The sequence below is a fragment of the Hoplias malabaricus genome, chromosome 12, assembly GCF_029633855.1.
Source record: "Hoplias malabaricus isolate fHopMal1 chromosome 12, fHopMal1.hap1, whole genome shotgun sequence".
Taxonomy (NCBI): Eukaryota; Metazoa; Chordata; class Actinopteri; order Characiformes; family Erythrinidae; genus Hoplias; species Hoplias malabaricus.
In genome coordinates, this window is record NC_089811.1 from 30,079,107 (window position 1) to 30,094,912 (window position 15,806).

The following is a 15,806-nucleotide window of genomic DNA, read 5'->3' on the forward strand; positions in this document are numbered from 1 at the left end:
ATGATTAATGTGGTGAATTCGAGATTGTACATGTTTGCATACCTTTTTACTGTTTACTCACACATTATGAACGAAAATACATCTTAGCTGGATAAACACCGCCTCCCACAGACCTACACACTGAGCCCAGTCACGTACTGTAAAATATTTTAAGAAGGAGACACACAGCATTTTGCTGAGGAGTTTATGAGCCCTTTGGAACTGGGAGTGTTGCCCGCGCGACGCAAAGCTAATTCAGCCTGAATTAGACAAAAGGTATTTTTTTTCCCCAAACTAGAAAACTTGGGCTAAAACAAACAGGAGTTTTACACTTGCTGTTCCAGCAGAATTACTCTTTAGACCCTGAGTCAAGTTATTCAGAACGAGATTACGCAGTAAAAAAAAATTAAAAACTATTTAAAAAACAACCAAAAACATAGACTATGCATAATTTTTTATATGAGCACATCTCCCTGGTGTGAAATGTGTGTATGTTATGTGTAATTGTGTACAGAATTTGTGATGAGTTCCAATCAGTCAACATTTCATAAGTCATTCAGGGATACTGCCAATAAGCAACCTTCAATATCTGAAAAGTACAAGCAAAACAAACTTCAAATAACGTGGTGTATTATATTTCAAATGGTTATGTGCAATTTCTGCATTAAGTTTTCCAGAATTAAATGGTAAAATTAAAAGAATAATCAAGCTGTTTACTATTAATAAATGTATATAGTTCTTTTAAACTTTATTTTTTTTTTACAATTTGTTTCAGTTGTTTCTTTGAAATAAAATTTAAAAGTAACTATTATTTGCAAAATTTGATATTAGTTATAGATGTGCGGTTACTATTTTGCACCTCTACAGTCCCTTCCAATAAAAAAGTTTTTTGATTTTGATTTTTCTGTTACATTATGTAAAAACAAAAAAATCGTAATTGAGGATCGCTTATAAATTTGAAAAAATATGTAGATTTTTATTTTTTTGCAGTATTGCTCAGCCCTACTTGGACTGCTCTGTGTAATTATATTTTTGACTTTCTATTGTTGACCTTAAACAATTACAGAAATTTCCAGAGAAGTATTAGTGAGGCTCTGACCATAGTGTGAATGCCTTCATGTCTCATGTACCTGTTTAGTGCTTCAGTCACTCACTGCTATTAGAAAGAAGACCATAATAAATGAGCCCACCCAGCAAAACCATGTACATGCATGTTCATGTAGAGGATAAGAATTATATGCCTGAAAAATGTGCATGTAATAGTTGTGTGAATAAAATATATTACATCAACACAGTTATTAGCAAAATGCGTAAACTTGAAGAAAATCTTGTGTGGATGTTATATTTTATTCATATGGAAATTATGAACATTTCAGGAAATTTCAATGCATTACAGTTTCTCAGTCTAGCGTTTCCTCTCTGTTGTCAGCTCTCAGGGAAGCACATGTCTTTAGTTAGCTTGATGTAACAGCTGAAATTCCTCTCAAGTTGTTTTTTCCCTTTCTAAACTGAAAGGTCAACGGTCAAGTTGTCACACTGCTGTAATCATCTGTGTTTACCATTCTTCTGTTCTGCTGTCCACAGTCCCTCATCTTTGACGAGGTGGATCTCTCAGATGCTAGTGTTGCGGAATCAAGCACAAAGAATGTCAACAACAGTTTCACGGTAAGCGGCCATTTTGGTGGATTGCATCAACACAGCGGGAATGAATAAGCTAAGGCACGCAGTCACATAGTGCAGCATGTACACAGTGCTCTTTGCGTTTGAAGTGCAAAGCAAATTAGGAAGGATGATTACATGATCATTTCTCTGTCAACCGTTTGATTAATTGAACGAATGAATTGATTAATATTGAACAATGAACATGTGAAATGGAGTCATTTTTTGAGCTGTAGAGAAAATGCACATCAGCAGGGTTTAAGAAATGTGTCACAAGTAAATTATAACAAATTGTATGTAGATATAGTAAAAGTTTTGTTTTTTCCTGAGTCCTTTTTAAACTTCATGAAGACTAAATAGACAGATAACAGGCTTTTCCAGTAATAATCTTAGACTTATTGAGTCTGCATGTGGGCATGTTTTAGCTGGTATGACAAGTAAAACTGCTTTGAAACTTCAAGCTGCTGTGGTGGGTGCAACTTGGTGAAGCAAAAAAAAATGGTGACTTTAGAATCACTGCTGAAAATAAATGTGAAAACAGTCAGTTCATAACAATATAAGAGATTATGTTAATGCTCAGCGTTGAAGATTTCTCAAAATCAACAGGCACACTTTAAAAGCCAAGATTTTCTCGCTATTTTCTAGTTCTCCAGACTGTCGGCATGCTCGAAACTGGTCTAATGTGTCTGTCTCTGTCCGGTATGTTCGGCTTTCACTCTCTCTCTCTCTCTCTCTCTCTCTCTCTCTCTCTCTCTCTCTCTCTCTCTCTCTGCTCATGAAAGAGGCATCTGGAGTTTTTTTACCAAACTGAGCGACCTCCAAACATTAAAAAGATCATGAACCGAGATGAGGATATTGCTCTATTCCTGCTCCATAGGCTGGTAATATCGACTTATTTTTGCTGTTCAAGGTGGGAATGTCTCCAAACTCCGGAGACGGCTAACTGCATTACTGAAAATGCTAAAAACTAAACAACTCGAGTTACCAATGAGTTTCTGTGGTAGTTCAGTCAGTGAATAAACAGACAAGTTCAGTTTCATCCATGCACAAACAAGTGTTGATTTTTCCCCCTCAAACACACTGCTCCACCTTAAAAGCTTGGAACTGTGTTTTCCCACAATTGTAGACGTTCCCTTTAACAGCTGCAAAGGCAGTGTTTTAAATGAAAGAGTCTTTAAGTACATTAGTGCAATCTTCTCAGAGTGAATATGCACCAGTGTGCGTCAGGGTGCAGGAGCGCAAACAAGTGGCAGATGTCGGCGAACATCAGACCTTCTGCGGAGCAGCGAGTGTGACCATGTACTTCAGAAAAAAATGGCTCTTCTCCCCAGGCATGGCTATAAAAAGACATGGAGGAAGACTAAGAAAGCTCCAAGGAGAATGAGGAGTTATTCATAGCAGCAGTGCTGTTAGTGCTCCACTGAGCATGTTTCGGATGACTTGACTGCAGGCATATTGTTTAACGATGGTGTGGGTTTGCACTCGTGGATGTGAGCCTTCAGCACGTGTTCAGGGCCGGTTTGCATGTTGTTCTTAATACAGGAATCATTGTTGGTCCCACTTGTTCTATGTTGTAGGACGGTTGAATTCATCCAGACTAACTGAAATCATTAAGAGGCATGTTTTTTAGGAGGTGGATGTTTCACTGTGGGAGCTTTAAACCATAGAGTTTCGGTGTTTTCTAGATTCTCGAATGACTCCTCTTAAATAATTCAGGCCTCGGTATTTGTGCTTTTACAACATTGATTTACAGTGGCCTTTATCTGCACTTTTATTGGTGGGCCTTTCAGGGAAAAGGTTTTTTTTCCTGTGTGTTCCCTGATTAAAGAGCTTTTCTTTGGGATTGTTGCTGTCAAATCAAAACTTTTAATCTATGTCAATAGAGTAGTTGCTGTTTGAATAGAGCAGTAGATTTAGTCTAAAATGACCTTTTAGGATTAAAAATGTGAATCTGTTTTTATTCACCACCAAAAAATAAACTAAAAGATTTTTGTTCCATTGGCAAAATACAGTCAGCTCTATTTCTTTGAGGATCTGTTGACTGTAGTTCCCACTGAGGAGAGTTACTTTATTTTTTTTTATTATTTTTTTTTTTTAGTTAAGCTATTTTCCCTTTCTATTAATAGCACAGAACCAAGCGTGTCTAAAGGAGAGAGAGAGAGAGAGAGAGAGAGAGCAGAGCGAGAGCAGGGCTTGCAGGGAAGAGGTCCATGTGAGGAACAAAAGGAAATCCTCAGCATGACGTCGACGAGTGAACGCCTCCCTGGTAAGAGCAGTGCTGTGAGTGGAGGGCTGAGGCGAGAGAGAGCGATGGATACAAGAGGAGAACAGAGAAGGAGGGAGGAAAGAGAAGGATAGAGATGGAGTGACTGAAGGGGAATAGGTGAGTGAGTCCAGGCTTCCCTCTGCTTTTAATGACTGCGTTCCGCTTCACTTGGTCGCTGTTCCCGGGGAGCAGTGATGACGGAGCAAAGCGTTCCGCTCTGAGGAAAGAGAGAAGGCCCAGGAATAGCCTCATTGAAACATGTACATAGCGTATGGGTGTGTGTGTGTGTGTGTGTGTGTGTGTGTGTGTGTGTGCGTGTGTGCATGCGCGCGCGTGTGTGTTTGTTCGTTAATGAGGCTGGTGTCTCTTTAAGACATACGGTGGTCTGGATAAATGCCCTTTTTCTGATAGGTATTCTTTTGCTGGCTGTGTGCGCGCATGTTTATGCATGTGTGTCGGGTTTCTCAAGCTGTAGAGGGGGCTGGAGCAGTCAGGGAGAGAAGGGAGGACAGACTAAAGCAAGGAGAGAACAAACCTTGCATTTCTGCAGATTACACAGCCCTGGACAGGGGACAGGAGCTCAGAAATTTACAGAAGAGGCAGCTCTGATATTGAGAGAAGACTACTGGTGAGTGCTCTGAGATTTACATACATACATATATCGGGATGTTTGAGCATAACAGTAGCTTGGATGTGGCATCCCGTTCCTTGCGGACTTCGTGCTGCTTCTTAATCTGCTATTCAGATGCCATCAGTTACGAGATGACCTCTGTCTGACGTTCATCTTGAGTTGTGTTTGGTGCGCTGTGCTGTGCATGTGCATATAAATGTGTGCATGACTTTGGGAGGGGGGCTGTTCTGTACTGAAGATGGAGAGCAGAGCGGAGCACCTTGAGGTACACGTGAGTGAGACGAAGCTGTGAATTCCAGCAAGCTTTTGGCTCAGTCTCCCGACAACATGCAAGATTCCATTATTCTCTTTCAGCTCATCAGACGCTGAGCACAGCTTTTAGCTGAATATGGAAAAATGGATCTTTTTTGTGCTTTTGCCGCCTGTGAATTGTGAATACCATCTGACATGTTTTGAGAAAAAAATGTGGAAGTGCGATTGATCTCAATATTAGTAGCATGCGCTATAGATACTGTCATCTGCATACATTTGGACAAGCTTGATTTATTTACATCTTTTTATAGATTTTTCTAGAGGAGAAATGCTCCACAGGGAACTGTGTTGAATGTGACATTTTCAGCACATCGCTGTAATCTGTTTATTTGCTGATTTGAACACAATGGAAAATCATAAATCAGTAAAATAGAAAATGTGCTGTAGCTTTTGCACAGACCAGATTTATTTCTGTGCAATCTTCTTCTTTCTTCTAGAGCGTCTGTACGTATTTTCTCACAGAAAAAAAAGTTATCTCTCTTGAGTTCATAGGCTTTCAGCAATTTATAACACCTTTTACAAGGTCAGGTACAATGTCTCTAGAATCTCTACAGAGGGGAAATAGCCTGACATATGGCAGGTTACAATCCATAAATAGATGTAGCTACACCTAATTAAATAATAATAAGTTCTGCCCAGAGGGAAAAACAATAGCTGCACTAATATGACATAACACTGATGTGGAAATGAGTTATAATTACATACACACCGTCTCTACTAACACAGGACAGATATTTAACACAGGATACTAGACATCATGTATCTGTATCATCTGAATGTATCTGCTGCTGTATACTGTGTAGAAAATAGATGGGCCAATAGAAATGCTTCATCGGAGAGAGTGGAGGAAGTTCATAATGAAGTGTTATATTGAAAATAACTGATTAAATCTGTGGACTGTTGATGAATAGTAAACACATTTCAGTGTGGTTAAGCAATTACAACTTCAAAACAAACTTTTTTTCTGACTGTGACATTTTAAATGGAGTTGGATGGATGGGATGTGCACGGTTACTGTGATATAATTAAACGCTTTCTATAACTGTGGCTTGCCGCAGCTCTTTAGTGATATGAGTTGGTTGAGATGATTTATATGAACGTGGTGTACTTATATGTAAATAATCCAAAACAAATCATCTTTATTGTTATACACTTACAATCAGCATAAGTTTCTCCTTAAAAAAATCTTATTGTTTATGCTAGTAATGAAGTTCAAAATAAAAATGGAAAAATATTGGGATTTTGGAAGAAGCTACAAATCAAACATAACATTAGATGCAGCAGGTGTTGCAGTCACACAGCTCCAGGGACCTGGAGGTTGTAAGTTCAAGTACCGCTCCAGGTGAATGTCTGTGAGGAGCGTGGTGTGTTCTCCCTGTGTCTGCGTGGGTTTCCTCCGGGTGACTGTCTGTGAGGAGTGTGGTGTGTTCTCCCTGTGTCTGCGTGGGTTTCCTCCGGGTGACTGTCTGTGAGGAGTGTGGTGTGTTCTCCCTGTGTCTGTGTGGGTTTCCTCCGGTTGACTGTCTGTGAGGAGTGTGGTGTGTTCTCCCTGTGTCTGTGTGTGTTTCCTCCTGGTGCTCCAGTTTCCTCCCACAGTCCAAAAACACACGTTGGTAGGTGGATTGGTGACTCAAAAGTGTCAGTATGTGTGTGTCTGTGTGTTTGTGTGTGTGTCTGTGTGTGTGTGTGTGTGTGTGTGTGTGTGTGTGTGTTGCCCTGTGAAGGACTGGCGCCCCCTCCAGGGTGTATTCCCGCCTTGCGCCCAATGATTCCAGGTAGGCTCTGGACCCACCGTGACCCTGAACTGGATAAGCGGTTACAGATAAAGAATAAATGAATGAATGAATAAAAAGTCAAAACAGGTTGTATGTAGTGTGTTACATTCTTTCACTTCTTTCACTGCTTTCTCCCTTACATGTGCATCTTTGTTATTTATCTTTTTTTTTGTGTGTTATGTGTGAAAAAACATAATAAAAATATATTCACAAAAAAAAATCAAGATGGGGATTCAGAATTTAGAAATCCATTGCTTTTACCAATATAAATTATAAAATATAAATTAATGTTATTGAAGAAATGGCATTTAAACCTTAAATATTGGTTGATGGACTGATTGATTTTAATTTGTTTATTAGTAGCATTTTTAAACATGCATATATTTTCAGCTCATTAAGAGACTAAGCATGTATATTAATGAGATTCTTTAGGTATTCCATCATGAAACACTTTTTTAATGTAAAAGGAATTTGTTGTTTGTTGAGCTCTCAGCTAAAAGTGGAGAGGAGATGTGAGATTTCTGGGCTCGTGTATTTATTTATTTATTTTTTATTACATTTATTTATTTCTGTCCAGGAGAAATATCTGAGCAGACAGAAATCTGAGTAAATGTCTCCTTTGCCCCTCCATGTGGTGTCGATGTCAGAAATTACAGAAATATTAAGGGTATCCTTAATTCTTCTTTCTTGTGTATATTTTAGATTTACAGCTATGGAATTTGAACGATTTCCTCTCTGTCCTACTCTCGCTGCCCACGTCTGCTTTCTCAGTGGCATTAAAAACAGAGCACTGATCCTGTCCTGCTCTGACCTCTAGTGCGAGGGCAGTTTCCCTCATCCTGCCTGAACCCCATTTTAATGCAATCACAAGTTGCAACAGCTCAAAAGAAATTACTCTGCAGAGCTGCTTCTGTGTCTTTGAGATGAGCTTTGAAGAGGCTTTTAGAGTAAGTGGCTGGCTGTGGAATGATGCTCTGGGAGTTGTCCGTGATTGTGTAACATGGGAGAGATGATTGCTAATGTGATTGCTGCATCAAAGCACGAATGGAAATTGATAGGGATGGTCTGTGCTTGTTGTGATGAAAGTGCACGAGGTTCTTTATCTGTACTGCAAGAGAGGAAAACTCCCTTGAAAATTATTAGTAATGATCTCTACTTGACACGAAGCATTTATGGTAGAGTTGTGTGGTTCTTTCTCTAGGAGACGCATTGCAACAGTGGCGTGCTGTGCGCATTACAGCAGTGTTTGCTGCAGGGCTTGTTGTGGAGGTTTGCTGTATCTATGGAGAGTGTATAAATAAACATTAGAGCAGTGTGTGGGCATGCCACTAACCTCCTCCACTTGCCCCAATACTAAACGACCATGTATCATAGACCTCTTGTCGTTTGCAAGGTCGTAAAGAGCATGTGATCCCATACATAGCAGGAGATCTTCACACTGGCACCGGCTGCTATTTACACAGGAGACTTTCAGATTCTGGCATCTTTCTAGCACTCCTTCAGACACCGGGAGAACACTGCCCCTGCTGAAGAGAGCTTATCGTCTTCACAGCAGGGGGGTCATTTGGAAGAATGTTGTTAAGGTCCTGCTGTTTATAAGACAAGAATATAACTTAAAAAAGTTTGGCAGCTTCCTTTGTCCTAGGTTACAGATAGGATAATAGTTGTGTATCCGCTTGCAGCTTTTCTCATTATATAGGTCTCCTCAAATGGGCATTTCTCTCTCATGGAAAGGAAACAAACAGTGCAGCAGAGCTCCACCTTACAGTGACACTTCATATGGCACCTCCCACTGCAGAGCCGTTTTTAAAGTACTGTTTAAAAGCTAGTGGATGTACAGTAGTTCAATTTTAAATCACCGGAATGAAACCCTAATGATTAAACAAATATATTAAACTGCCCTTTAATAATTAAGACACCTAAACAGATTTTTGTTACATTGTTATATATAACCTTAAGTAGAGCATTTATGCAAAGGGTGTTATTTCGAGTTTGCACACACTATTAACCTTTTAGTGCCATTAATATATTTCAGCCTTTGCATACCATGTTGCAAAGGTTATGTCCTCTGCAGAAAACAAACAGGAGTTGGAAGCATCTCTGCTCTAAAGCGCTGCTTCAACAAGTAATGGCGTAATTGAATTAAGGTGATGTAAGAGTTAGTGCACGCCTGCACGTCCATTTTCTTGGCCAAGTTCTGCGCGGCTTCTTCTTTGCCCTCTAATGACTAAGCTGTCAAATGTCCAAGAGCAGTAGTAGCCTGTGGAGGGAGTAAGGAGCAGGCAGTAATGAGTTAGGGAGATGTGAGACGAGCGAACACATGTCTGCGAAGATGGTCAGAGTATTCAGCACGCTGCTGTAACACTGGAGGAACCTAATAGAAAGCCCACAGCCAAGGCTAGATTGAGCCCTGCTTACTTCACCTAACCATCTAGCAGGCTGTCCTACTGCCTACACTCATAGAGCCATGCCATCAAACGACTTTGTTCTATTTTTTCATTTCTTGCCATTGTTTAACTAGAAAAATGTCATGCATTTATTGACAAAAATTGACTTAATGTCCTGAAAATATAAACACAGTATCTAACTGTAATGTATTTGTAATACATATACTATTGCTGTGATTTAGATTCCTAGAATTAGGCTAGTTTTGCGTTTATATACGTTTATTTATTTATGTTATAGAAGAGTTTTGAGGAACAGAATTGGTTATCGAAGTACTGCTGTTTTGATGTAGATTAATTTATGGCAGCACTGTTGTGCTGGTATAGCTTATGTAACTAATGCCTTGCTGTTTGAGTTCAGATTGTGTTCTAGAAGGACTCCTGTGGTCTGTGAAACTCCACTCTGCCTCCTCCTTACATTTCTTTCTTATCCAGCTCATGAAACATACTGAGGGCACCAAAGAAGTGCACATACAAATCAGTGAGGGTAATGGGAAAGTTTCTCTGCTAAAGAGAATTAATTTGTTTAGGTTATGTAACGTTGAGATTCTGTTTCTTCATAAATGCATTGCTCTTCTAGCCAGACTCACAGGCAGTTCTACAACAACAAGAGCAAATATGTATGTCTTAGGGTTTCAATCTTTGTTATACAAGATGTGCTACCATTATTTTAAGGAACATTGCGTTGATAAACAAATTAACACTTGAACCATTTCTAATATGAGCAGATGGGTCTTAACTCAGAAGTTGTTTAGGATTGACAGTGGTAGTGTAGTGGTAGTGTGACAGTGGAGTGTTTGTGGTGTGTGCCCACTGCAGGAGAGTGGAGAGCATGGCAAACAGTTGAGATGCAAAATGCGTGTCATTTGTAATTCCATTGTAATGGTGATTGGTCACTTTATTTTATTATAAATTTTTTGTTCAATAACAAGTTGCAGGTTTGTATGAATTGCAATGTTTAAAAGTAATTCAATGGATTCTGGAAGCAAAAGTTTGTCGCGTGTGTTAGGAGGGGTTTCTCAAAAATATTCTCATCTAAAGAAAGGTGGGCATACACAGTAAATTCACCCGTGTTAAATTAACACTGTTAGTGTAATAGTTTAACACTCTCAGTGTTAGGTTAACACTAATAGTGTTGATTTAACACTGGTGAATTTACTGTGTAGCAGAACATTTTGGGAACAACTGCTTTATACAATCAAATAATTAGACTATTTCAGTATTATATAGGCATACATTAAGCAAACAAACCAAAATTGATTCATATAAATTTCATCAAGGTAACAAAACCATAGCTTCCTACTAGGGGTGGGCATTTAATCGAAATTCTAATCAATATAATCTTTTTTTATTCTGTTATGTCCCCACTGTGTTCATAGACTGGCCCTTTAAAACCAAGCTACCAAACTAGTCATGTGATTCTGCCACATGGACGCAACCTAAATGCAGAGGCTGACCAAGCGACTCAAGCAGCTTGTACCAAAAAAACAAAAAACAAAAAAACACAGCATCAGTGGTTCGGACGTGCTGTGTTTTGACACTAATTAAGACGACACTGAACAAAAAGAAATCAATTGTTTCAGCGACCAAAGCACAATCACAAACCGAAAATAAACAGTGCTCAAAAAACAAGAGAGGAACAAGCTCCAAGCAACATTAGAAAAAATATCTGGAGAATATTTACAGTATAAGCCTCATCACTGAAGTATGAGCGTCAAATATACAAAAACAAAATAATCGTTCATTGTAATCATGGTAAAATGTACAGTTAATCATGATTTTGATTTGCGCTCATATCGCCCAGCACTACTTCTTACTAGGGTTGGGAGGTATCATAATACTTTAACAAATTTGGACAGTTTGACTGTATATCACGTATTGATAGTTTGTGGCATGGCTGGGATTTTTTTTTACATCTGTTTGTTTATTTGTTTATGGTATGACTGGTGAGTGTGTGTGTGTGTGTGTGTGTGTGTGTGTGTGTGTGTGTGTGTGTGTGTGTGTGTGTGTCCGTGTGTGTGTTCATACACGTGCGTCAGAGAGCTCCTTTACCGTGTCTCATAGACTTGCTCGATAGGATACAAAATCTGCCAGGGGTAGTTAGAGGGATAACGCAAGCGTGTTAGCCCACTGTTGCTAGCCACAGGAGTGTTAGGAATTTATGCTGTATGTACTGCATCTAAATTATGCACCCCCAAATTTCATTGTGCACTTTTTTTGTTGCATACCACAGTATTACAATATGTAAGCTTTGCAGACCATGACTATGACTAATTTAAAATGGTATAATGAATTAACCGGCATATGGCCCGTATATATTACTATATATATATATATATATCCCCATTTAAATGCTACTAATCTGTTACTAATTTTTTTGTTATGTGTTTTTAAATAAGGAAGATGTATAAAAAAATAACAATACATAATAAAAGAGAATGTAAAGAAATGAATTGGTTTTATTAAGTGTATTTACCTTGAAGATCAGATGAAGAGGTGCAAGAGATTTCCAGAGGAGGTTGGGGGAGTTTTTCATTTCGTGCTCTATCACTTCACTTAACTTACTCGCTACACACATAGTGCTACAATGCTACAAAAAACAACGATACGTTACAATGTTAGTGCTGTTGTGGTATACATTTTGATACAGAATCACTGTAGTTATTGTACTGATTTCTTATAGATGCTGCTGCTGTGGGGTATAAACTTTGATGAAGAAATACTGCTGTTGTAATATTTTGTAACGGTACATATTCCTCTCTCGTGCGTAGCCCCGTGTTCTGGTGGTGTAAGCCCACACCCTGGCGGTCTCTAGGAGGGCATGCCGCTTCTTGGCCGCCTGTAAGTGGAAGAGGATGCTGAAGACGCATGTGATCAATAAATAATGGGAGTTTTAAAAGCGCAGGGGTAGCCTCCTCCTGGAGCGATAGTGCGGAGGCTGCCTCTCTTATGAAACAGGCTTTTAGCATTTTCTGAGGCGCTCCGCCTGTCAGCCTGGATCTCACTCAAGCCAAGCTTGCAGAGTAGCGCTGAGAGAGGGAGAGCAGAGTTGGAGGGGGTAGAGGAGGGTGGCGTGGGGTGGGTGGAGGGGTTTGTCCTGGCTCTCAGCTTTAAGGAGGGCGCACTCATCCTCAGCCTCACTCTGAGATAGGCAGGCAGACAGCCAGGTTCATCTCCCTGAATCTCTCTCTCTCTCTCTCTCTCTCTTTCTTTCTCTCTATCTCTCCTCGTAGGTAATTACTCCGTTCCGAAGACTCATCCTGTGTGCGGAGAACAGAAAAGAGATGGAGGACTGGATCAGTTCTTTGAAATCAGTTCAGTCTAGAGAGCATTACGAGGTAAGTCTTAACTGCATGTGTCATGCATGGTGTTAAGTCGTGAACTGAAATGTGTAGTGAACAGGAACAAAGCTGTTGAAATGATCTGCTCTACATTACTCTGCATGTGATACATTTGTGTGTATTTTTTTTTTTTTAATTATGTATGTACTTCTTGTAGACCATGACCTAATAAGCATGCCACAGAATTATCACTCTCTATTCGCGAGCTATAGCAAGATCCGTTGGCTTCAGCTAACACTACTGCATGCTTCTCTTCTTAAATGCTCATAGTTTATTTAATGATATTTTAGGATTGATCTACTCCACTTACTTGTCTGTATGATATGATTGTTAACAGTATTGGTAGTAATAATTCATATAAAGATTGAATTTTAATTATGTAGTTTTTATGTAGTCATAAAATTAAACTGCAGTTTGTTTATGTGAAGTCTGTAAGCGTGCTGAGAAAATGAAAACAATTGTTTACATATCCTGTTGATAATACAGATGATACTTATTAGTGTCTGCGTTGACTCTTCAATGAAAATATATTGACAGTAAAATGAAGGGGAGGAAAAAGGGTTATGTAAGCCCTGATGCTCTGCAATACCACACCCTGAGCCCCTGCTCAGCCTGCACCCCGCACCCACACATCTGCCAAGTGGGGCACAAGCTGTTCTCCTCGTTTAAGGCGATAATTAAGTCACATCACAAACCAATTGGCATATTTAGTACCTGTGGGATATTCTATCTTGATCAGTGTAAGGCTGAACAGGCTTATTGGATGGTATCGGTTGGGTGGATTTAATAGTGGAAGAGTGAAGCGTGTGGTGGGCATGGTGCAGTGTAGGAGCATATGGTGTGGTACTCTACGGATCATTGCACCTCACGCTGATGAGTCTGTAGGCCCTACAGTGTAGGGTGCGTGTTCCAGCTCATAGGTTGCACGCTGCACCTTGTCTGAAAACCATCAGCTCGTCTTTGTGTTGTAAAGTGCCTTTCTTTCCAGGGGCTCTGAAAAAGTCTTATCCCAGTTCTGCCAATTTGTCTTAACTTCTTCTTTGCTAGACGGCACAGTTTAATGTGGAACATTTCTCAGGGATGCACAACTGGTATGCCTGCTCCCATGCTCGCCCCACCTTCTGCAACGTCTGCCGAGACAGCCTCTCAGGGGTCACTTCTCATGGCCTCTCGTGTGAAGGTAGGTTCCCAGCTAATTCTCTCTCCCCCCTGTTCTTCTTTCCAACTCACTATTAGCTTTCTGTATGCTAATATCTCTTTAATTATGGATGCCATATTTTGCTGATGTCTCCCTGCTGTGGTTTGTGCTCATTGTCTCTCCTGAGAGTTTTCAGCTTGCCTGTATAGACTGCAGTCTCACATCCTCAGTTCAGCTCAGTGTGTGTGTGTGAGAGAGAGAGAGAGCGAGAGAGAGAGAATATGTGAGAGAGTGTTGGGAGCTCGGAGTGAGATGGATGCTGTATTAAAGTGAATACCAATACCACTGTCTCATGATATTGATCATGCCCTATTATACTTACTGTGATAGAAACCCAACAGAGAATAGAACATGAATATGGATAATTGTTATTAATTAAATATAAAAAAGAGACACTTTAGAAATTTTACAGGACTGTGCAAATGTCAGGGACCCCTGTTCATTTATTTCTTATTTTATAGCAGGGAAAAAGAACTGATCAATTATGTTTAACAGTACATACTCCAAAGCTTTAACATCTACATATTAAATTATTTTTGTTTTTACTGTGCAGCATTTGGCATTATCACTTCTCCGTTGAGAATTGTGCAGGAATACTTTTTCGCATCTCTAAAGTTCAGTCCTAGAAGTTGGTTGCATTTTTGGTATCTCAGGATTTAAATACTTCAAATGCATTCAGCGATGTTGAGGTCTGGTCTCTGGAGTGATCCGTTAATAGTTCTGAAAGCATGTACACCTGCTTTGTTTAATTTTCAAATCTCCTATTTCTATTTACTTTTCCCAGTACAGCTACACATCCTTTCAGAGCCACACTGTTGGAATATTTTGTCACAATAAAATGAAAAAAAGAAACAGTGGTGTTTTTGTAGATCTAAAACAAGAGTGGAGACGTTTTAAGTATTGTGTTTTTTGTTTTCAAATGTGAAATATTTGGCGACTAGTTGTTAAAAAGTATTTGTAGTAGTTCTTAGTCACTTTTGAACTCTTTTTTCAGTTTTTCTTTGAATTTAAGTTTTCCTGCAACTTTAGAACTCATTAAAAAAATTCTCAAACATGAAAAGCTTGCGCATAATGAACTGAAATTCCATAAACAGAAGGATGTCTCTGACATTTGCACAGTTTTTTCATTTTTGGTGAAATCACATTGTTATTCCCTGGAAACTGGAAGACATTGTGATATACATTTGAGTACACAGTGTCCATCGCTAGTGGAGGCACACATACTGAGAAAAGAACATGCTGGAAGTATAGGCAACTCTGGAAGGGAAACAGAGGGAAACAGACAGATCATTAGCAACAGAGAAGCATTATCACTGTGTTTGCGTGTGTGGGTGTGTGTGTGTTATTGTGCACATGAAAATATTATCTCTCTCTATGTGTGTTAATCCTGATACACAATGAAAATACCTCAGAAAAGCTGCTGGTATGTTACAGCACTCATCCTAAAAATACCCTCTTCACTATCATGCATTATGTTAATGGGCTGAACTCATGTGGAAAGATAGTGCTAATTAGTCTTGGAGATATGCAGATGGTGCTCATTAAACACCTCTGCTTGTCACTGGTTCTTGCAAAAAACCAGGAATAGCTTCACACTCCTTCTCTGTGACCAATAATCAACAGAGCTTAATTCCGGCAAGAGTCTATTTTTGCTCATCGAGAAACTTATTGCATTCATTAGACACAGAGTAAAGTGAGTTTAAACACTGCTCTGCAACTTGGAAACACATAAACATTCGGATCTCATTACGATGCCAACTGGGAATTTACGAGTTTTCCGTGTCTTGAACACAGCATTACGAACAGTTCAGCGCATAATGTTCTGGTTCTCTGACTTGTGGCCAAGAACTTTATTTGGTAAATGCTTTTGACACTAGATATGAGATGGCACCTTGCAGCACTTTGCTGGACTATAATTCGCTACTAATGAGCTATTCCTAATCATCACGGAGGTGCTGGCCACTCCAGTGGTTTGCAGACGTGTAATTAAGGGACACTCTGCAGTGCGGCCTGTGCTGGTCACGCGGCGAGTCCTCGAGAGTATTAATTATACCTCACTGTGAGGAGATGATCTTATTTCAGTTTTCTGACTGCATTCTTAATATCAGCACTGCTGAGAGCTGCTTTTGTGGGAGTTGCCACTACATGTCTGCCAGAAGCAGCCTGTGGATAACATTAGACATTGAAATTTATAAGTAATG

At 39.6% G+C, this 15,806-nt stretch overlaps 1 protein-coding gene across 6 annotated transcripts in view; it reads left to right on the top strand.

Moving 5' to 3' along the window:
- Positions 1-15,806, top strand: part of dgkh (diacylglycerol kinase, eta) — a 68,520-nt gene that overhangs the window by 24,416 nt on the left and 28,298 nt on the right. For 5 of the 6 annotated variants that reach the window (XM_066685976.1, XM_066685975.1, XM_066685978.1 and 2 more), the window contains 3 exons: positions 1,564-1,644; positions 12,300-12,404; positions 13,455-13,587. In XM_066685976.1, coding sequence (XP_066542073.1) covers positions 1,564-1,644; positions 12,300-12,404; positions 13,455-13,587 — 319 coding nt within the window. Of the gene's footprint in view, positions 1-1,563; positions 1,645-3,882; positions 4,022-12,299; positions 12,405-13,454; positions 13,588-15,806 lie in introns of those variants that run through there. The other variant, XM_066685979.1, reaches the window with a different exon arrangement.